Source organism: Puma concolor, chromosome A3 (assembly GCF_028749965.1).
Source record: "Puma concolor isolate L17-30 chromosome A3, mPumCon1.1.hap2, whole genome shotgun sequence".
NCBI lineage: Eukaryota > Metazoa > Chordata > Mammalia > Carnivora > Felidae > Puma > Puma concolor.
The window spans coordinates 101909324-101933117 of NC_141669.1; the positions used below are offsets into that span (position 1 = coordinate 101909324).

The 23794-nt window shown below is 37.4% G+C and overlaps 1 protein-coding gene across 5 annotated transcripts in view; it reads left to right on the forward strand.

Moving 5' to 3' along the window:
* SEL1L2 (SEL1L2 adaptor subunit of SYVN1 ubiquitin ligase) overlaps positions 1-23794 on the forward strand; it is a 123356-nt gene that overhangs the window by 78186 nt on the left and 21376 nt on the right. For all 5 annotated transcript variants that reach the window (XM_086701654.1, XM_086701649.1, XM_086701651.1 and 2 more), the window contains 7 exons: positions 8993-9046; positions 9714-9773; positions 9864-9945; positions 11145-11299; positions 11997-12053; positions 19976-20044; positions 20993-21070. In XM_086701654.1, the coding sequence (XP_086557780.1) occupies positions 8993-9046; positions 9714-9773; positions 9864-9945; positions 11145-11299; positions 11997-12053; positions 19976-20044; positions 20993-21070 (555 nt within the window). The remainder of the gene's footprint in view (positions 1-8992; positions 9047-9713; positions 9774-9863; positions 9946-11144; positions 11300-11996; positions 12054-19975; positions 20045-20992; positions 21071-23794) is intronic.

A 23794-nucleotide genomic window follows, 5' to 3' on the forward strand; every position in this document is an offset into this window, starting at 1 on the left:
GTCTCCAACAAACCTAGGTATCATTAGCCCTTCTATCTGGAAGTCTCCATGAAAGATGCCAGTTTTTTTTCCCAATGATTTCAGCAAAAGTGCCAGATTAGGTCACAAAACCACCCCAAATCACTTACTGCATCCAGAAGGAGAATAATCTGATTGGTTGAACCTGTGTCTAGTGACACAGGAGGAGGAGGGTGAGGAGCCCTGTTGAATCAAATGAACTCAGAATGGAATAAAAGTGGTTTCACAAAGAGAATCCAAGCAGACAAAAAACAGCATACCCTGACCACATCTACATACAAGATTTTATATTCAAAATCATCCCAAAGAAAATTAAAAAGCAAAAAAATTAAAAAGTTATTTTAAAAAAATTATCACACAAAGAAAAAAGTTAATTTACTTTTAAAAATAGAAATGATGAGGGGCGCCTGGGTGGCGCAGTCGGTTAAGCGTCCGACTTCAGCCAGGTCACGATCTCGCGGTCCGTGAGTTCGAGCCCCGTGTCAGGCTCTGGGCTGATGGCTCGGAGCCTGGAGCCTGTTTCCGATTCTGTGTCTCCCTCTCTCTCTGCCCCTCCCCCATTCATGCTCTGTCTCTCTCTGTCCCAAAAATAAATAAAAAACGTTGAAAAAAAAATTTAAAAAAAAAAAATAGAAATGATGAGAATTCAAGCTGGTGCAGCCACTCTGGAAAACAGTATGGAGGTTCCTCAAAAAACTAAAAATAGAACTACCCTACAACCCAGCAATTGCACTACTAGGCATTTATCCAAGGGATATAGGTGTGCTGTTTCGAAGGGACACATGCACCCCCATGCTTATAGCAGCACTATCAACAATAGCCAAAGTATGGAAAGAGCCCAAATGGCCATCGATGGATGAATGGATAAAGAAGATGTGGTATATATATACAATGGACTATTACTTGGCAATCAAAAAGAATGAAATCTTGCCATCTGCAGCTACGTGGATGGAACTGGAGGGTATTATGCTAAGTGAAATTAGTCAGAGAAAGACAAAAATCATATGACTTTACTCATATGAGGACTTTAAGAGACAAAACAGATGAACATAAGGGAAGGGAAACAAAAGTAATATAAAAACAGGGAGAGGGACCGAACAGAAGAGACTCATAAATATGGAGAACAAACTGAGGGTTGCTGGAGGGCTTGTGGGAGGGTAGATGGGCTAAATGGGTAAGGGGCACTAAGGAATCTACTCCTGAAATCATTGTTGCACTATAAGGTAACTAATTTGGATGTAAATTTTAAAAAATAAAAAATAAAATTAAAAAAAAAAGTAGAGAAAGATTTCTTAAAACACAAAATGTACCAATGTAGGGGAAAACAAATGGATGAATTTACATTAATATCAAGGTCACTTACTAATGAGAAGACACATTAAAGAAAATGAAAATTTGTATAATAAACTGGAAGAAGATATTTTTAACATGTATAACCTATAAAAGATTAATAACAATATATAAAGAACATTTGGAAATCATAAGGAAAGCACAAATAACACAAAAACAAACGACCAAATTCATAAGCAAGCACTTGGAGGTAAAGGAAACATATTACCAATCAATATATGTACAAAGAAAGATTTAGTTTCACCAGATATTTGGAAAATACAAATTGCAACATAAAATGCCACTTTAGACCTGTTGACTGACAACATAATAAAAATAAAAATATTAATGTTTGACAATTACCAAATATTGGGAGAAATTTAGATGAATAGGATTGAGAGGTAAAGATTAACTTTTAAAGACCAATTCACTACAAGCTGATCTCCCAGAAATGGAGCTGACCTCCTACAAAGCACCATGGAAACCAGCATTGGTCAAATACCTAAGGTGATACCACTTCTGGTTAATCCCAAGGGTTTGACCCCAGCACACTGATTATGCCCCATGATGGACAGTGATTCTGCAAACATGAACACTCATGTCATGCGGCAGATTCTGCCACTCACTCACATCATTATATGCTTGCAAGTAGTAGAAAGGGAATTTGACCTGATCACTGTGAGAGAGAGGTTGATGGTACCATCTACTAAGAAGACAACCAGCAAGACAGGACTGGGCTAAAGCTTCTGTTATATCACTTTGCTATTTTACTTTGGACTCTAATCACATTGGGAGAGGAGCTGGAGTAGACTTAACTGTACAGATTAAAAGCCCTACAACCCAAGAACAATCTTCTATCGTCTGACATCTGGCCATGCTAGATAACTGTGACCTATCCCATAATGGAGTAGCCAAAGGGGACTTTCAAGCAAAATTCTAGTTCTTATATTGAGTTGTGAATGTTTAAGTGGTTGTATTTTTTAAAAACAAATAAGTATAAACAAATAAGCAAACAACAAAACAAGGGCAACCATTTGTGAGCCAGTGATGAGAGTACTTCGTGGCTAAAGACTATGATTAATCCAAACCTGTGCTTCTGGAGGCAAAACAAAAGGAAATATGGCTTTATATAGCTTTAACTTAGGTACTTAATAACCTTATCTAAAATCCTAATAATAATTTGTGGTGTAGCTACTTTTATATCCACATTTTACGCAAAATAACAGGCTCAGAGAGGATAAGTTAATAGCCCAACGCTATGTATCTAATAAAAGTTAAATATCAGATTTGTATGTAAAAAAAATAAAAATAAAAATAGGAATGATACTGCATTCTTTGACTAGAAGCAGTGAAACTAAAAATTACTGGAAAAAAAGCTTAACTCTTTATAAAATTTGAAGAGTCCTAATTTTTAGCAAGTAGCAAAGATAAAGTAGAAACTGAAATGACATATTAGGAACATGATAATAGCACAACTATATGTAAAAGTTAAGGAATATGGCTAAAGCCACATGCACAGGAAAATATATACCTTTAAATGTTTTTTAATAAACAAGAAACTTAAAAACATATCTCAAAAAGCTGAAAGAAAAAAGAAAGTAGCAAAGCAAAATAAAACTAGAAAAGGTAAGACTATTTTAATAGCTCTTTCAGATAATTGTAGATATTCTTTGGTGCTACACCAAAGCCCAACAGTGATAATTTCTTAAAGGTTAATTGCAGTGTGGAATCCAAAATCATGTAATGAACTTTTTCCTATTCTGTTACATTAAAAGTAACTGGTCTACCTTGCATTTTGAATGCAATTTTTTTTTACCTATGCATGATTTTATAGTATCATACATTGGTTATTTAGAAAATATTGGTTCACTAAGTTATGCAGTTCTTCCAAATTTGACACATTGCTTTGTACAATATCAAAATCATATTTGTTAATACCACCATAATGAAAAATCTAAGTATTGGAATGGCAAGCACATGGTAGCAAATACAAGCTTTCCAAAATTCTAATTTTTGCTTAAAAGCTTGAATTTATCATTGGCAACAGTACTTTCAATCATTTTCATTGAAGTGGCAGGTTTACTTTGTTCATTTTCAAGAAGATGTCTGCCAGTCTAAATGAATGTAGCTTATCCCATTGTTCCTTCAACTAAAGATGGTGTTCCATGAAAAAAAGTGACTATTTCAGCTTGCAACTCAAACAAGCATTTCAAGCATTTCCTTGAAATAAACAACATATTTCACTATTGCAAGTGCTTTATGCCTACTTTCCATCTTAGATAGAATATAAAGGGACATTTATTCAGGAGTTGAGACTTACAAAAATGTTTTTACTGCTTCATCAAGGACATTCCTAACTGACACTAGCATTTTTAGTTTTGCTGTGAGTGTGTGGTGTGAAGAATACAATAACAATATAAATGGCAGTTTGGTGTACTTGCTTGATTCATGCCAACATGACAGCAGTTTTATTTACCATTGACTTGCATCATCCATGCAAATGTCAAGATGACAAAAAACACAAATAACATATTTTCATTATTATGAAAATAGTCCATTGAAAACCAAGGAACTAGAAGTTCTAGACTTAGATCCATGAATATAAGAAAATTTAGTATATTGTAACAAAGGAATGCCAAATCAGTAAGGGACGGGCTTTAAGAAAAACTACACCATTTCGAAATATATGAATGCTTAGAAAGTGGTTTGGAAAGACATATATGAAACTATTATCAAGCATGGGGATGCTTGGGGATGATGGGGATTATCAAGCATTGGTGATGATGGAAGACTTCCACGTTTAAAAAAAATGAGGTAAATAATATAAAATTCACCATCTTGAGCATTTTTACTGTACAGTACAGCAGTATGTGCATCATTGTGCAGATGTCTAGAACTGCTTAATCTTACAAATCTGAAATCCATTAAACAACTCCCCTCTTCTCCCTCTCCCTAGATCTTAGCAAATTTCATTTTGTTTTTTGTTTCTAAGAGTTTGACTACTTTAGAGACCTCATATAAGTGGTTTCATGCAGTTTTTGTCTTTTTTTGTGACTGGCTTATTTCACCTAGTATACTGTCCTAAAGGTTCAACTATTTTGTAGCATGTGTTTATATACCTTTTCTATTGTCTGGTTTTTTTTCTTTAATCTTTATATCCTTCCTTCCATTAATTTTGGGTTTAGATTGTTCTTCTTTTCCTGTGTGTGTGTGTGTGTGTGTGTGTGTGTGTGTGTGTGTGTGTGTTTGTGTGTGCGTGTGTGTGTTTTAAGATGGAAAGTTAGGTTGTTGATTTGATTTGAGATCTTTCTTTTTAAATGTAGACACTTACCTCTATAAACTTCCTCTTAGTACTGCTTTTGCTGCATCTCATAAGTTTTGGTATGTTGTATTTTAATTTTCATTTGTCTCAAGATATTTTCTAAATTTCCTTGTGATTTCTTGAACTACCCATTGGTAGTTCAAGAGTGTGATACTTAATTTCCACATATTTCTGAATTTCACAAGTAGATTCCTTAGTGCCCCTTACTCATTTAGCCCGTTCCCCCTCCCACACCCCCTCCAGTAACCCTCACTTTGTTCTCCAGATTTATGAGTCTCTTGTGCTTTGTCCCCCTCTCTGTTTTTATATTACTTTTGTTTCCCTTCCCTTATGTTCATCTGTTTTGTCTCTTAAAGTTCTCATATGAGTGAAGTCATATGATTTTTGTCTTTCTCTGACTAATTTCACTTAGCATAATACCCTCCAGTTCCATCCACGTAGCTGCAGATGGCAAGATTTCATTCTTTTTGATTGCCAAGTAATAGTCCATTGTATATATATACCACATCTTCTTTATCCATTCATCCATCGATGGCCATTTGGGCTCTTTCCATACTTTGGCTATTGTTGATAGTGCTGCTATAAGCATGGGGGTGCATGTGTCCCTTCGAAACAGCACACCTGTATCCCTTGGATAAATACCTAGTAGTGCAATTGCTGGATCATAGGGTAGTTCTATTTTTAGTTTTTTGAGGAACCTCCATACTGTTTTCCAGAGTGGTTGCATCAGCTTGCATTCCCAATTTTTCTATGTGTTCTTAAGAAGAAGGTGCATTCTGCTATTGTTGGGTGGAGCATTCTATATGTCTGTTAGGTCCGATTAGTCTATGGTGTTTTTCAACTCCTCTGTTTCTTCGCTGAGCTTTGGTCTGGTTGTTCTATCCATTTTTGAAAATGGGGCATTACAATCTCCTACCATTATTGTGTTACTGTCTATTTCTTCTTTCAGTTCTGTCAATGTTTGCTTCATATGTTTGGGTGCTCTACCATTAATGCATATGTATTTATAATGGTAATATCTTCCTGGTGAATTGACCCTATTATCATTATATAATATCCTTTTTTGTCTCTTTTGACACTTTCTGACTTAAAATCTACTTTTGTCTCATATAATTATGGTCATCTCTTACTCTTTTTGTTACAATTTGCATGGAATATGTGTTTCCATTCTTTCACTTTAAGCCTATGTGTCCTTACATCTAAAGTCTCTTGGGGGTATCTAGGTGGCTCAGTCAGCTAAAGGTCCAACTCTTGATGTCAGCTCAGGTCATGATGTCACAGTTGTGAGATCGAGCCCTGCGTCGGGCTGTATGCTCACAGCACAGAGCCTGCTTGGGATTCTCGCTCTCCCTCTTTCTTTGCCTCTCCCCCCAGCTCTAAAAAAATAAAGCCTCTTGTAGACATCAGATAGTTGCATATTGCTTATTTTTATCCATTCAGCCACTCTGTATCTTTTGTTTGGAGTGTAATCCATTTGTATTTAGAGTAATTACTGATAAGGAAAGACTTCCTGTTGTCATTTTGTTGATTGTTTTTGTTTGCCTTGTAGTTATTTTGTCCTTTTCCCTTTTTCGTCCCTCCTTTTGTTATTTATTTATTTATTTATTTAGTAATGGCATGCTTTCATTCCCTTCTTATTTTCTTGGTGTATCTTCTATAACTATTTCCTTGTCGTTACCAAGGGGATTACATAAAACATCTTCTAGTTAAATTAATATCAACTTAACTGCAATCACAACACTCCTCTCTCCCCCCACTTTATGTTATCAATAACCCAATTCACATTTTGTATTCATTCACATTTATAGTTATAGTTTTTTTTTATGCTTTTGTTGTTTTATTAAATTCTATACCAGAATTAAACCTGACTTTTGTACCACTATTACAGTACTACAGGATTCTGTATTTGTCTATGTATTTATCTTTACCAGAGAGCTCTATATTTTTGTATATTTTTGTTTTGCTGTCTAGCATCTTTTTCTTTCAACTTGCAGGACTCCTGTTAACAGTTTTTATAGGGCAGGTATAGTGTTGATGGACTCCTTTAGCTTTTATTTATCTGGGAAGGCCTTTACTTCTCCATTTTGAAGGTCAGTTTTGCCATACAGTATTCTGGTTGACAACTTTTTTCTTTCAGTATTTTGCTCATATTAGCCTATTCCCTCTGGCTTGTAATGTTTCTACTGAGATATCTGCTCATAAACTTAAGGGAACTTTCTTGTACATGATGAGTCTCTTTTCTCTTGCTACTTTCAAGATCCTGTCTTTGACTTGTAACAGTTTGATTATAATGTGTCTTGCTGTGGGCCTCTTTGGGTTCATCCTAGTTGAAGTTTATTGAATTTCTTGAATTTAAATATCCATTTCCTTCCTCGGATATGGGAAATTATCAGCCATTGTTTCTTAAAATAAGCTCTCTGCCCCTTTTTCTCTCACTATTCTTCTGCGACTCCCATAATGTGTATATTGGTCCACTTGATGGTTTCCCATAAGTCTCTTAGGATTTCTTACTTGTCTTCATTTTTTTTGTTCCACTGATTTCAGGTTCATTGATTCCTTCTTCTGCTTGATCAGTCTACTATTAAAGCCCACTAATGAATTTTTCAATTCAGTTATTATATTCTTCAGCTCCAGAGTTTTTGAAAGAAATCTTTCTTTCTTCCTTCCTCCCTTTCTTCCCTCCTTCCTCTCTTTCTTTCTTTCTTTCTTTCTTTTTCAATCTCTTTTTTGATATTCTCATTCTATTCATGCATCCTTTTCCTGATTTTGGTTAGTTGTTTATATGTGCTGTCTTGTAGCATTTTGAGCTTAAGATGATTATTTTGGATTTTTTGTATGGTAACTTATAGATCTCCATTTCTTTAGGGTTGAGGGTTTTATTTTTTTAAGATTTATTTTGTTCCTTTGATTGGGCCATGTTTGCCTGTTTCTTCATATGCCTTGTTAATTTTTTCTGTGATTTATGTATTTGGAAATATAGCCACCCCTTTATCTTTACAGATTGGATATGTGCAGGGAAATACCTTCACCTGTCAACATAGCTAGAGATTCTGGAGACCTCTCAAATCATTTCCGGGGGTGTGTCTTCTTGGGGCTTGTGTTTGTAATTTCCAGTTACAGAGATTTGCTGGTATTTTTCGGGCGCTTGTAGTCTTTTGCTCCTTTTAGTGTCTGTATGTGATATTGCAGGTTCTCTGGGGTTGCAACAAGCTGCAAAACTCCCTTTTCTTCTTAGTGGCCCCAGGCATCTAAAGCATGAGAGTTCGGTCAGTGCTTCAGGTCAGAGGAGATAGAAATCAGTCCTTGAGTAGCTTCCCAAAAGCCATAACATTGGGCCCCCATTCCAGTCTTCTCTTTTCCTCCCAAAGGAGAAGTCACAAGTTGGTCACTTTCTGCTGATTGTGCCAAGTTGTGCTGGCTTCTATCTGTGGTATATGGGAAATTCTCCAGTCCTGCAATTAGTGGCTGAGCTCTCTTTTGTTCTCAGCAGCTGCCCAGGAATCCATAGTATGCTGGTTCTTCAATCATGCCAAATCAGGCAAGACAGAAATCAGACCCATGGGCAGTCCCTGCAAAAGCTGAAACATTGGACCTAGGTTCCACTCTTCTCTTTCCCTCCCAAGGGAGAAGTCCTGAGTTGGGCTTTTCCTCTTAATCACACTGTGCTATGCTGGCTTGGGGGAGGAGCAATTGCAGGTTAAATAAATGGCTTTCTTTACCTGTATCAATGGATTGTTCGTTCCTTGCTTTGAGTTTGTCTGGGTTACTATGATTTCTTAAGTTGTCGCTGGAGTTCTCATAAAGATTTTTTGGACTGTATATTGTTGCTAAATCAGTGTCTCTATGGAGGAACAAGATCTGGGGCTGCCTATTTTAGCATCTTGCTACACGATTAGACTTTCCTTTTATTCAATACAGTTCTTTGCATTTGAATTTTTTATATACATCGCATTTTCTTTTAAAAATATGAAGACAAATATTCAAATCTAAATTCTAAAATGTTGGAGGAAGAAGTTTTTTCATTGCCACGAAAGGCAAGAATATAAATATCATTGGTTTGTAACGTTTCATTATTATGATTTATACTAAATGTCAGTATTAGCCTATTTTCATATATATTATAGAAAACTCCCACTATTACCTTTTCCAATTTCTTACAGCCTTAGCAAAAGTGTAAAAGGGTACTTTATTATAGGATATAAGATATAAGCCAACAATACAATTATTATGCAACAGACATTTAAAATATCTTTTACCACTGTAAATAAGAATAATTGTGAAATAAATGGATTTATTTAGTTTTCCTTTTCTTTTGGGCTTTAGGCATTAGGATTTTTGTCTTCTTATGGAATAGGAATGGAATACAATCAAGCCAAGGTAAAGTTATTCTGTTTTTCCTGGAACAAAACTGAATTTTTTAAAAAGGGACATTGAATAGTCTCCTCTTTAGGTAAAGGGGCTTACTTGAGAGTGGTGGTTAAAAGCGCCAGCTCAATACTCAGAAGTTTAAGATTAAAATATCATAAGTTTCTTGGGGTGCCTGAGTGGCTCAGTCGGTTAAGCATCCGACTTCGGCTCAGGTCATGATCTCACGGTTTGTGAGTTCAAGTCCTGTGTCAAGCTCCGTACTGACAGCTCAGAGCCTGGAGCCTGCTTCAGATTCTATGTCTCCCTCTCTCTCTGCCCCTCCCCTGTTCACTCTCTGTCTCTCAATAATAAATAAATGTTTAAAAAATTTTTTAAATAAATAAATAAAATAAAATTTCTTAATGTCCCGTGTTTTAGAGAGATAGATAATATCTCCATTATAGATAGATAATATCTACTTCATAGGTATTTTGTAATGTAAATGAAGTATCATGTACAATGCCCTAAGTCCTCCAAAAATGTCAGCCATCTTTACCAAGGAAGAAGACAAAAGTTGAAATTTATTTTGGAGTAGTTCAAAGTTCATTGCTGGGCAAGGAATAAAAAAGCAATGATTGGTTTGAGCTTCAAATTTAGATGGCGGATATAGATATAGATTTTTTTTCGTTTACTTTAGGCACTGATATATTACACCTTTGGAAGTGCTGGAGGAAGCATGATGTCCCAAATGATTTTGGTAAGTAAATTAAGTATTCTTGGGCCCAAATGGGCATGTTATAAATACAACACTGTCAGAATATTAAGAATATATATCCCTGTGTTTTAGGGGTACAGATATTTGTCAGGAATCAATGTTCTACAGAATTGTGAAGTTGCCCTAAATCATTACAAGAAGGTAGCAGATTACAGTAAGTATTTCACATAATTTAAGATAAATAGACTTGCTGAGCAATTAGAAGAATAAATCAATGCCAGTTTGTATATTTATGAAAGTATTAAATGACTATGCTTTCAGCATTTGTTATAGTACAATTCTTTTAATACAATGTAGAGTTTTCTGATTTTATTACTTTTCAAAAGCTTTAAATGAATGTGCTTATCTTTTATTTTTGTTAGAATAAGTCCCCATGTTCTTGTGCTGTGCTTTCATTCAACTGAGAATTTGAATGAAGCATCAATAAATATTTAGCAGTTTTTCCAATTCTAACATTTAGAATATGGGATGGCTTGTTAAAAACTCTTCAATAAATGGATGTAAGATACATACACTATCAGTCTCTGTCACCACATGTGAGAACAACTTAAGTAAGCATTATTCTATTTAAATGATTAAAATGATCACAAAAAATATAGCATGAGATTAATATATGTTTCTGGAATCATTTTCAAAGTTGAATGTAACGTTTCATCTTGCACATCATTGAACCAGACGACATAATAGGTTTTTAAATAAAAGTCTTCCAAGAAGTGAATAAGGTAAGGTCCATATGGTTAATTTCTATAATCAAAATAATATCTAAATACACAGCTCTGGCATTATTAGGATCTGAGAAAGGAAAGAGTGAAACAACTGCTTTTTAATTTAAGATAATATATATAACAAGATCATTTCATATGCTTAATGAAACTACAATTACTATATATGTTTCAAACTTCATACTTTGTTAGGTTTATTCAAATATATTTATATTTATATTTAGTTTCCTACTCTTTATAGGAAATAATTAAGAAGCTATTACTCTTATATTGTAGTTTCAATCTTGGAAAAGGTCAGTGGTAGAGAGAGTCCGTTGCCTGCTTCTAATATCTGTCTTCTCTCCTTGAGCCTGCTTGGACAAACTCTTCAGTAGGCTCTGATAGGTGTTAATACACTATTTGTAGGGACTGCAAAAAATAATGAGGTTTCTTGCACTTTTCTCAGAACCAAATAAACAAAAATCAGTAAATTTCTATCTCCTAAGGGTATATATATTTTTTCTGTTAGTAGGCCAGACCTCTGCACAATTTAAGAATAGGCTGAACAGTGTTTTCTCTAAGCTGTTTTCTCTAAGTTATCTCTTGCAACCTTGTGTATTCTGGCTAGTCTCTGTTTTGTTTCTGTTCACAGTTGCTGACAAATTGGAAAAAAGTGAAAGTATTCCAGTGGAAAAAGTGAGACTGACTGAGAGACCTGAAAATCTGAGTTCTAACAGTGAGATTTTAGATTGGGACATATACCAATACTATAAATTTTTGGCAGAAAGAGGAGATGTGCAGATACAGGTAATGTATACTGACAAATTTGGATTTTTAGAAATGCAAATTACAAGAGGTTTGGTTGTCTTGAGTCCTAAAAGGGTTAACAGTGCTCCATCCTGAATATGACAGGGAAGAGACACACCCTCCTCTTTCCTTGTTCCCTGCTACTTGCAGTTTCTAAAGCCTATGGGAGAGCCAGGTGTTACAGTAATGGCAATTTTTTTTTCTTTTGCATCTACTCCTAAAAATTTTACTTTTAAAAGACCTAGATTTTAAGTATAGAACAAAGCACCATCCAGTGTTGACTTTAATATGAATGAACTCTTACCAGCATTCAGAAGTTCTGTCTCTGAGAATGGGAATGGGACAGCATTTGTGTGAGCTTTGAGAGTTAAGAGTAAAGGCCACTAGGTTTATATACCCAGGTGTTGCTGTATACCAGCAGGCCAGCTTCCTGTCACTGAGGAAGCCAGATGGCCAGTATCAATCAATTACCAAATAAAAGGTATCACCTGGAATGTTTTTCTGTTTCTTTTTTTAGGCATACCAGCTGCATCAAACTAAAACAGCATACTATAATAAAATCACCAACTAAATGCCTTCTTTATTTTTTTCACTCCTTTTTTTCACGTATTTTTCAAATTGTGCTATAATTGGCTTATTTTCTTCATTTAAATTAATGCTATCGCTAAAAATAATTTTCAAAAATTGTTGTTCCTAGGTTTCTCTTGGACAATTACATCTAATTGGGAGGAAAGGTCTGGATCAGGATTATTATGTAAGTCATTTCAAGATTCAGTCACATGGGGTGGGGAGGAGAGTGGTGAGGGAGGATAGTAGGGCAAAAAGGGAGGAGTGGAACATGGAAAAGTTGCTGGGGAGAGCCCATTACTACTTCCTTGGTCAGATCAGTGTTGTAGCTTTTGAGGAAGAACAAAGTTCACCAGAGAAAGCACTTTTCCTAACTGCCTCTAAATACAAAGGAGTGGAGTCTTCCAACAAAACACTGGGGCTGGGGAGTTTCCATGCTCCCCTTGAACCTAGTCTCTTCCCACCCTAACTGGTTTGGGTGAGGAAGATACCCTCACTTGCCAGCCTTGGACACACCCATTGCCCAAAAACCAGCAGTGGAGAGTCCACATGGGAGTTTCTTGCAAGGGGTCTGAGAACCAGCCTCAGACTGCTTTCAATATAATTAGAAATATTATTAAACATCTTTATAAATTTGCAAAGCTCCTTTCAATCATTTTGCTTAACCTTACCTTATCCCCGTGAGGTTAGAAGATTAATTAACAACTCAAATTTATAGTGGAGAAAAAAGCAAATAAACTTGACCTACACAAGATCTTCAGTAAGATACCAGAGCTGGGGGGATAAGGTCTCATCTAGATTCTAATTGTGGTTTCAAGGCCATGGATCCCCTCAGATCTGAGGAAGTAACTGAGATTCTTTTTAAAAGATGATTTTGCAGCCCTTGTCATTTTATAGAACCTATGTGCTCATTGTCTCAAAGGAACACATACCCTATTTCAACATAGTCCCAATGGCTAAGCAATAGAAATAACTACTTTATTAAGTGGTTACATAAAAGAGTGATTTGTTATTACTTTTCACTTCACTTTATGTTATTTTTATGAGTGTAATTTGAGTACACATTGGGTAAATTCATAAAACATGATAAAATAGGTAGCAATTGAAATAAGCATATGCATCTTAAGACAGCTCAATTGAAGGTCTTCAGATTTGATTAATCTTCATCATAACCAGGGTTCTACCTTCATAGATGAGAAGTTCTAGATTCACAATATTACTCCAGTGTCAGATTTCAGTCTGCAGTGAGGTTCTCATGTTAACTAACAGACACATAAACTGGTAAGAATTGCCCATTTTCCATAAACATGAAATTCCATTGAGTGTGAAGGCACCCAAACCTCAGCTGTAGGGAATACCCTCCAGTTTTTGCAGAATACGTGAAAAACCCTATAAAGCTAAGAACTGGGCAGCACCAGCCACTCTGAATACCAGATGGGAGCTGCCTCCAGATGAGGATGAAATGTAATCCCAACGCTGAGTCAAAGATTCTGGTGCTGTAGTAGCAACAGCCAGGCACTTGGGCAACACCAAGGAACTCAGTCAGGCTCTCCTATGCACTCATCCACAGAGGTTTTACTATCTCTATTTTATAGAGGAGGAGCTGAGGCTGGAGGAATGAAGTAAACTGTTTCAAGTATCACAGCTGGGTAGTAATGTTGAGAATCAGAATCTGAACTCTGGGCTTCAACATTCAAAGCCTGTGCTCTTTCCATTAAACTGTACTTCCTTTTGAGCTGGGTGGGGGTGGGAGACATACAACCTCTAAAATCTAGTTTCCTCATTTATAAAGCAAAAAGAAGGAATCATATAATTTATCAGGTTTCTGACCACTATTTGAAAATTTTCAAATGGTAGTGTTGGGCCCCATACTTCCCATCCAGACATCACCAAAATGCTGGCTTATTTCCAGAACATCTGAGTGGTTCAGGCGCATTCTAGGTGTGAGCACAGGCTTGTCCTTCCAGCTTACCTCAGCCTAATAAACCCAAACCTGCATAGAGTGCTCCAGTCAAGGCTTCAAATCTCCAGACTGATTGGCTTATGTATCAATCAGTTTAGGCTGCATCATAAACCACTCCCCAATTTAGATGGCTTAAAACAACAACCATTTATTTAATTCATGATTTTGGCAGTTTAGCAGTTTTGGCTGGGCTCAGGTGGGTAATTCTTCTGGTCTCAGCCAGGCTCAACCAATCTTGACTAGGCTTGCTCATGCATCTGTAGAGTATTGGCCAGGGCAGGCTGGTTTATGATGGCCTCATCTGTGACACCTAAGATGACTAGGTTTCTCCACATGCTTTCTTCTCCCAGCCAACAATGCCCAAGTTTTCACATAGCAGCCAAAGGTTCTAAGAACACAAGGGTAGAAGGCCTTGGGTTGGAACTCACAAATCACTTCCACCACATTCTTTTGGCCAAAGCAAATTACAAGGTCAGCCAGCATTGAAGGGGTAGTTAAAAGGACTCCTAATGAAGGCACAACGGCAAAGTACTGTGGTCAGTTTTGCAGCTTACCAGAATGCACCAGAATCAACTTGGAGAGTGATACAAAGTGGAGAGAGAAGGTAAAAGGATAGACCCAGTTTCTGAAAGGCTGTTACTATAACTCTTCCCATGGCTAGCCTCTCATCTTTCAAGTCTTACCTCTTTAGAAAGGATTTTCTTGATCAACTCTACTGTTCCACTACTCATCCTATTACAGTGTTTATTTTCCTCTAGCTCATATCACTCCCTGAATTATTTTGATCTTGTTTATTATCTGGATAATAATGGAATGTTATTCCATTCCATTATGGAATGTAAGTTCTTGTCTATCTTGCTCGTTCTATGTATCCTGTACTCTGATAGTACCTGGTATATATTAAGTACTTAGTATTTATTGAACAAATGAATAAATGAATGAATGAATGAATGAATGAGTGAGTGAGTTAGTGAGTGATAGCATCCTAAGCATTATATGTTGGTCCTCAGCCTGAGAGCCACCACTTGAGCAAGTATGCTAATGATTTGGTCCACCAAAGAAAATGATTAATGTAGTAAGCTTCTTTATAAATGTAAGTAATGCCCAGTTTACTTCCCAGAAAATTAAGTATCAAAAACCTGGAAATAACTCGTTTGCCTTTTTTTTCTCCTCATTGTTTGATTAAATTAATCTCTTTCATGGGTTGTCACTATAAGGCAACATTTTCACCTCTCCCTCCCCCACTACTAAATTCTTAATTATTGAAAAATATTGTATATGCAAGCCTTGATTACATTATCTTGAATTTCTACACATACATTTTAATGTAATTTGCATTCCTAAATATGTACAGGCTCAGCATGAATTGGCTTAGGAATGCTGGATATTTGGGTGCATGTTATTAAAGTGGATATGGCATAATTAAATTAAATCTAGCAGAAGCATAATAATCAGGTATGTAACAGCAACTGCTTTGTCTATCCTGCCACCCATTAAAAAATCAAGAGCTAGTATCATCCCTTTTCAGGATGATTTACAAATTTTGAGATAAAAGGAGTATTTATAAATATTTTCCGTTTATATTTATTTTCAGTGTTTATAAATATTTCTTGGCATTTCATTCTAGGGGAAATGATATAAACTGATTAAACTAGGGATTTTCTTGAACCAATGAAAAATCATGCTCGTTGTTTTGTTGTTTTTTTTTTAAAAGAGACGTGGGGGCACCTGGGTGTCTCAGTCAGTTAAGCATCCAACTTTGGCTCAGGTTATGATCTCCTGGTTTGTGAGTTTGAGCCTTGTGTGGGGCTCTGTGCTGACAGCTCAGAGCCCAGAGCCTGCTTCAGATTCTGTGTCTCCCTCTCTCTGCCCCTTCCCCAGTCACACTCTGTCTCTCTCTCTCAAAAATAAATAAAAACATTTAAAAAAAATTTTTAGTAAAAAAAAATAGATGTGTGTTTAAATAATAAAATTTCTCTTAGCATAATGCCTGGGACATACTATATTTCAACCTATCTAAGACACCATCAATTATAAGATACTTTATTTTGTGTTCTACTGAGAAAGAAAATACACTGCCAATATAAATTATATGATGCCATTGATAGTAAGAAGTGTCTGATTAAAGTGGGGGGCACATCTGAGAATCAGTAAAATATGACTGTAGGTGCTCAGTAAATATTTGAATAAAGGATAGATGGTGTCAGTCTGTTTTAGCCACTGTAACAAAAATACCATAGTCTGGGTGGCTTATAAACAATGGAAATATATTTCTCACAGTTCTCGAAGCTTGAAGTCTGACATCAACGTGTCAGCATGGTTAGATAGGGCCCTCTATCCAGTTTATGGACTTCTTGTTGTATCCTCATGTAACAGAACTTGAGCTTGCTCTCTGGGGCCTCTTTTATAAAGACACTAATCCCATTCATGGAAGCTCTGCCAGTCACCTTCCAAAGGCCCCACCTCCTAATACCATCATCTTGGATATTAGGTTTCAACATATGAATTTTGAAGGGACACAAATATGCAGACTGCAGCAGATGATGGATGGGTGGATGGATGGATGGGTGGATGGATGGATGGATATTTAACTCTTTGAGAGCAAGGACCCATCAAAGTAACTTGTGTGATACTTTCACACAGAGCTTAGTAAATGTTTAGTAAATGCAACAGCATTAAAGGTAGGTTAATTTAAAGACAAATAAAAGAGAACTGAAATGCTGAGTAAGTCATGAGAGTGGAGGGGTATAGAAGGGAAAATTAGAGAAAGCTTCAATTCCTTTAGTCCTTATGGGATCATTATATTGAAAGATGGGGAAAACTCCAGGATTCTTATCTTCTGATTCTTATTTGTTTATCTCCTTTAACAGTTCAAGTATAGTTCACCAAAATGACAGTTTTTTCCCCCAGAACTCTCTATTGCCAAATATGTATTTGAAAGCCAGATTCTGAAACTAGACTTTGAGAATTATGTCACAGAATCATAGTATGAGAATTATAAGGGACTATAATGCTTAAAATCTAGTTCCCCTGTTTTAGAGATTTATAAACTTACTCTTTCATTCATTCACTCATGCATTCAGTCCAGAAATATTTCCTAAGTGACTGATATACAGTAGATACTGTGCTAAGTACAGAGGATTCAACACTGGGGGAGACAGAAAATTAAGCAAACAATTAAATGTATGGATGTATGCCATGATAGTTACCCACGGGTATTTTGGGTCTTGACCCATTTATAAGAAATACCTTCATTTTCTGTATTAATGGGATCAGATAAATGTGATTGGTAAATCATACCTTTGATTTATTTACTGATAGATGATTAATAAATCATACATTGCTACAGTTTGCTCCTATCCAATTGACACTTAGGTTATTCTAGACATTTTGGACATCATTTGTTGTCTCAAGATTCCCTTATGATCATAAATTTCCAATGCCTTCTATTTTCTGCCAAATAAAAGAGGAACTTTGGCCTAGTATCCAGGACTGGTATAATATGGCCCCATCATATTCCTGCACATCGTAACTTTTGGATATTCTACTTCAGCCATACTGAAGTAATTACTGTTTCCTAAACACATCTTGAACATTTCTATCTCCGTTCCTTGCTCATGTTATTCCTCCAGCCTATGATGCCCTCTGTGCTGGTGAATCCTCTCCATCTTTTGTGAGACCTTTGTCATTTAAGTCCTCTTTCTTGACACCATGAAGGCAGAGTACAAAGTGCATGGGAATTGAATCGGGAGAACTCTGGTACCAGCTGCTTCACTTTGAGTGTCATTCCTTATACTGCTGTTGTGAAGATTAGGTAAGACAAAGCTTGTAAAACACTTATATACAATTTCTGTTATTCCATGCCTCTCTAATTCTTTTTGGTGTTGCTTTTATCCCACCTTTCACCTACTGTCATTGCTATTTACCTTTCTTCACAGCAGTATTGGTGGAAAGCTTAGGTAGGGATGGTGTTTTTTGTTCATCTATGAATCACCTATAATACTTAACACACTACTACTATATATAGCACTTTTCAATTAAGTTTTTGAAACAAAGAATAAATGAAGAATAGAAGAGATAAATGGATGAATGGGTATATGATTTAGTGAGGTCCAGCACTGGTGGCATTCGTATTTAGTTATGTCCACAAGGCAGACTAACTTACAACAAGGGTGTGATTCCCAAATAAGTTGGCAATATTTCTGGAGCAAATGTACATATAAAGGAACTACTCACATTTCTTCCTTAAATGTCCTCTCCTCTTTGGGAAGGAGCAGATTCTTGTATGTCAACCTAGTCAAGGTTTGGGTTTTTTTTTGTTTTTTTTTTTTTTGTTTTTTGTTTTCTTTAATGTTTATTTTTGAGAGAGACAGAGACAGAGTGTGAGCAGGGGAGGGGCAGAGAGAGAGAGAGAGGGAGACACAGTATCTGAAGTAGGCTCCAGGCTCTGAGCTATCAGCACAGAGCCTGATGCAGGGCTTGAACTCACAAACTGTGAGATCATGACCTGAGCCAAAGTCAGATGCTTAACCGGCTGAGCCATCCGGATGCCCGCCCCTAGGCTTTTTTTTTTTAAGTCTATTTATTTTGCGAAAAAGAGAGAGAAAGACAGGGAAGCAGAGAGCAAGAGAGAATCCCAAGCAGGCTCCACACTGTCAGCACAGAGCCTGACATGGGATTTGATCTCACAAACTGTGAGATCATGACCTCAGCTGAGATCAAGAGTCAGACGCTTAACCAACGGAGCCACCCAGGCACTCTTAGTTGAGGCTTTTTAAAGACAGAAGAGTTATGTCCTAAAAAGACACTTTGGAAAGTGTCTTCATTTCTCATTTGTGGGCCTAATTTCTTTTAATGTTCCATGTGGTTTCTGAGGAGAACTTCTGGGAGGTTAAGATGAAGCCTAAGGAATGGGGCAACAAGGGACAGGTCAGCCCTTAGATGTTCTATACTGAGCGTTTCAATTAATGTTACAACCTAGAGAGAAGCAGAGGCTAGGCTGGCCTCCTTCATTTTGCTTTAGAAAGAATTAGCCTGAAGTTCACTTCTATAAAAAGACTTGCACTGTTGGTGGGAATGCAAACTGGTGCAGCTGCTCTGGAAAACAGTGTGGAGGTTCCTCAAAAAATTAAAAATAGAACTACCCTATGACCCAGCCATAGCACTGCTAGGAATTTACCCAAAGGATACAGTAGTGCTGATGCACAGGGGCACTTGTACCCCAATATTTATAGCAGCACTTTCAACAATAGCTAAATTATGGAAAGAGCCTAAATGTCCATCAACTGACGAATGGATGAAGAAGATGTGGTTTATATATACAATGGAATACTACTTGGCAATGAGAAAGAATGAAATATGGCCATTTGTAGCAACGTGCATAGAACTGGAGAGTATTATGCTAAGTGAAATAAGTCAGGCAGAGAAAGACAGTTACCATGTTTTCACTCATATGTGGATCCTGAGAAACTTAACAGAGACCATGGGGGAAGAGAGGAGGGAAAACGGTTACAAACAGAGAGGGAGGGAGGCAAACCATAAGAGACTCTTAAATACAGAGAACAAACTGAGGGTTAATGGCGGGGGGTGGGGGAGAGGGGAAAATGGGTGATGGGCATGAGGAGGGCACTGGTTGGGATGAGCACTGGGTGTTTTATGGAAACCAATTTGACAATAAATTATATATTTTAAAAAAAAGACTTAGTCTCAGCAGGAGCTAGAGGTGTCTTTTACTCACTTGGCCTTATAAACATTAGGAGGCTGCATGTCCAATTCTACCAAATTGTACAAAATGTCTTATAAAATAAGTACATACTGTTAACATTGAAGCATACTTTTTCAAAATAATGAACTATGTAGTTCTATAGGTGGGATTCATCTGTCCTCCACAAAGCCACATGCCCATGATGCCTTTCCACATGCAAGGAACAGTCCTCACATTTTAAGATTATATTTGTGAACTCTATATGGCACCCACTCTTCAGGTTTATGGTTGAAATAACATTTGAAACAGTGCCTTAAACAGTGTGGGCATTTCATAGATATTTTTTGAATGTATGTTAAATGAAATAAAGTTTGGTTTGAAAAACATTTTGTAGGATATGTTTGTGACTGTCAATAATACTGTTTGTTCCTTTTCTCTCCAGAAAGCATTATACTACTTCTTAAAGGCAGCAAAGGCTGGGAGTGCAAATGCCATGGCATTTATAGGAAAGGTACATGCTTCATCTTGATCAGTACTTTTCATTTCTTAAAAACCTAAGAAACTAATGGTACCAGCTAATTGAACCCAGTATAGCATGACAGATGTCTTTCATGGAAGCAGCTGGCCAGGGCATTCCACTACAGACTGAGGATACTATTCTTGAGGTGACAGTTTGAGAAAAAGCCCCATACAACAGCAGCCTTTGTCTGAGGCACCAAAAACAGCCTTGAAAGTGCACCTGGCTCAGGGTTCCTGGGCAGAGACCCCTACCACCACCATGACCCCCTACTCTGGCATGTAACAAGAGATCTGGGTGAACTGAACATCTAACTGGTATAGCCACCCCCCACCCCTCCCACCCCCCCACCCCCCCACCCCCCCACCCCCCCCCCACCACCCCCCCCACCCCCCGCCTCCCGTGAGATGCCTCCTTCCTACACCCTGGAAATGAGAACCAGCTCTAAGCCGACCAAAGTCCATCCTGGGGCCAACTATCAAGGGAGGGCCCTCGGCTGCTGAGCAACTTTTGTGGACAGTTCCTCTAAAGAAGAACATTTTTTTCTCTCCTTCAAAGACCATTCATCCCCCCAAGTGCTGCCCTTGGCTCCCTGCGGCCAATTTGCATTAGTAACCATGGGGACAAATGCTCCTTTTCCAGAAGTGCTACATACTAATTTAGATGGAAGGAAACAGTGAAAAAGACACAAAATAGGGTCCGTTTCTCTGCCCTTAGGCCAGGTCACTCCAGAATGTGTGTTGTAGGTTGCTTCCTCAGTTTTTTCTTTGATTAAAATTGAGGTGAAATCAACGTAAAATCAACAATTTTAAACTGTATATTCAGTGTCATTCACTGCATTTCACAATGTTGGCCAACTATCACTACTATGTAGTTCTAAAACATTTTAATCACCCACAAATTCCTCAGTTTTTTTTTACATCCTCTTGTTTGTTTCTGTAGATGTATTTAGAGGGGAACGCTGCAGCCCCACAAAATAACGCAACTGCCTTCAAATACTTTTCCATGGCAGCCAGTAAGGTATGTACTCAGCCCATTTCTGTAAGCACTTTAAAACACTTGGCTTTTATTACATGCAGACTCATGCAGAAGAGTTGATTTCAAAGCCCCATGCCCAAGTAATGAGCCTGGGAGTTTCATGTCTTGGAGAAGAATATCATTGACAATAAAATGTGGAGTTGGGATAGGGGGAGACACATCTTGTTTTCTCAGTAAATGAAAAATGGCAATGACATGCTTCTCCAGCATGAGGGCAAACAAAAGCTCAGCTTTCTGTCCCCCAGTAGGTGAGGCCACCTAGCTCAGGAAACAGGAAATAAAAGAGGACAGAGGAAGGGAAAACTCAAACAATATCTGCAGTAAGTTCAGGACAAGGACAAATAAGAAATGCCTAGTTTTTTCCAGTTTAGTCTTACTCAAAGGCCAGAAATCTCTCTGGCCCAGGCAGATCATCAGATAGGTGACCAGGACAAGATGGTTGAGACACAACTCTGGAGGCAGAATCCATGGTTTAAATGCCAGCCCTGCAGCGTACTGCCTGTATGACCATGGGCAAGTTACTTAACTTCTCTGTGCCTCAATTTTCCCAAATGTAAAATGGGAGTATAAGAAGATTTGCCTCATATTGTTGTTGCCAGGATCTAATGAGTTTATGTTTATATGCCTTTTATTGCAAAGTACTTAAAGCAGTGCCTGGCTTACAGTAGATGCAGTGGGTCAGCTTATCTTCTGCAGTCTGGGGCCAGTTAGGTAGAGTGAACTTCAAAGCATATCCAAAGCTGAATTAATTGGATCTATGAAGGAATATAGAAATGGAATAATATGGCTCCTGCCACTAAAATTTTTGTCTTGATTCCGGGGCTCAGTGACGCTAGCATCTGTCTGATAAAACTTAGTAGACTACTCTGACTTCCTTTAGTGCATTAAGAACATCCTCATTGTAACACCCATGTGCCTAATGCTGGGAAATGGCCTTGATAAACTTTCTAACCCTGCACAGCAGGAAGGATTTCATTGTCTCACAATACCTTACTGCAACACTGGGAGTGAAGATGTGCTCAAACTGGGGAATACTTTCAACTGTACTCAGTTTTTAAAAGCCCACATGCTGCTTTAGGAGCCTATTTATAAGTGAGTAGCACCTTGGAGCTGCTGCTATTGTGTTGTAAATTACTGAGAAGGCTGGTACTCCTCTCCTCTCCTCTCCCTAGTAATTTATATGAAATTTTTACTCAGCAAGAAAGTGATCTGGATGGAGTACCATTAGATTAGGATGACAAGGGAAAACTGGTTGAAAAAGAGGTGGGGTTAAGTAACAGAGGAAGATCTCTTGTAATCTGGCAAATAACACTGATTTGTCAGCCCAAAGGAATAACGCCAGGAAGTTGGGTGTGTAAATTAACCCGGCTTCCAAGCTATTCAGGGCAGGAATCTGAGCTACTTGTGTTCTAAATCTGAGCTGTCTTTCTTTACAGATAAATCTAAAATTATATTTAGGTAATTATTCTGAATGGCATCAGGTGGACATGACCATATATTCCTTTATCATCACCTGGTTGATGGTTTATTAGATTTCTCACTTGGGGTCACTACCAAAGTAAAAGGTTTTCTGTCTTTCTATCTTCCACTTTCTGCATACCCATACTCTTACTATATATAATATTAAGATAAGATATAACATTAAGATTATATATATATATATATATGTTTTTTAATTTGCTTTTAAGTCATCAGATCAGGATACAAAGCTACAGTCTTTATGACTTCTTTTATCTTATTTTCTCAGAAACATGAGCAGTTATCCTGTTGGGTCCATATTGGACCATATTCTTCTGGTTTTCTCTTTCACAGATCAGGCCCATCCCTATCACTTCTGTCATTCTGACTCCCTCCCTAAAATCCCCCATTTTGAATCCAACCCATTTCCCAGAGGAGAGCTCAATCCTCTCTCCTCTCTCCTTCCACAAAACCACCTCTACCCACCTTGGCTTATATAATTTTTCTCTTTTCTGCACTTGCCCTGCATTCACTCTCTGTACTGCTGGAATTTTACTGCTTCTACCTTATGCCTTCTCTCCTATTATCTGAAGGCCATGTCTCCTCAACTAGAGGAGGATAGTGGTCTTAGTACATAGAAGTTCATTACATATTTGACAATAAATGACCATCTGCTTTCTAAGTTCATGTCACTTAACCTAAGCAAGAGCAATGAGCCCTAAAGTGGAAGCTGTTCATGGGGGGATTGCCTACACATGTTTTATTTGGCCCAAAAAGTGTTTCAAAAATTAGGAAGTTTTACATGGTGACGGTTGGTAACTACACCTGTGAGCACAGCGCAATGTATAAAGTTGTCGAATCACTATCCTGTACACCTGAAACTAATGTAACATCGTGTGTCAACTATATTGAAGTAAAAAAACAAACCAGGAAATTACATATTCAAATTTGGACATCCAGCTTTTCTTGGAAAATGGGAAGAGCTGACCATATGAGGCTGCCACTCCATGTGACAACAGTTGCCTGGGGCAGTTTCTTGAGTGGTGCTACTGCCTTTAAACAGGGCAGGAACTCTCTGATTTGCCTCAGTCTCTGTCAGTCTATCACCAGATTGATGTACTACTTACATTACCTGAATGGCTCCTGGAGGGATCTAAGTGGGCCACTCCTGACCTGAAAATTATAAACAAGTACTCTGGTCCATAAATAGTTGGTGAGCCAAAGGTTAGAAACCTTACCCTCTTCTCT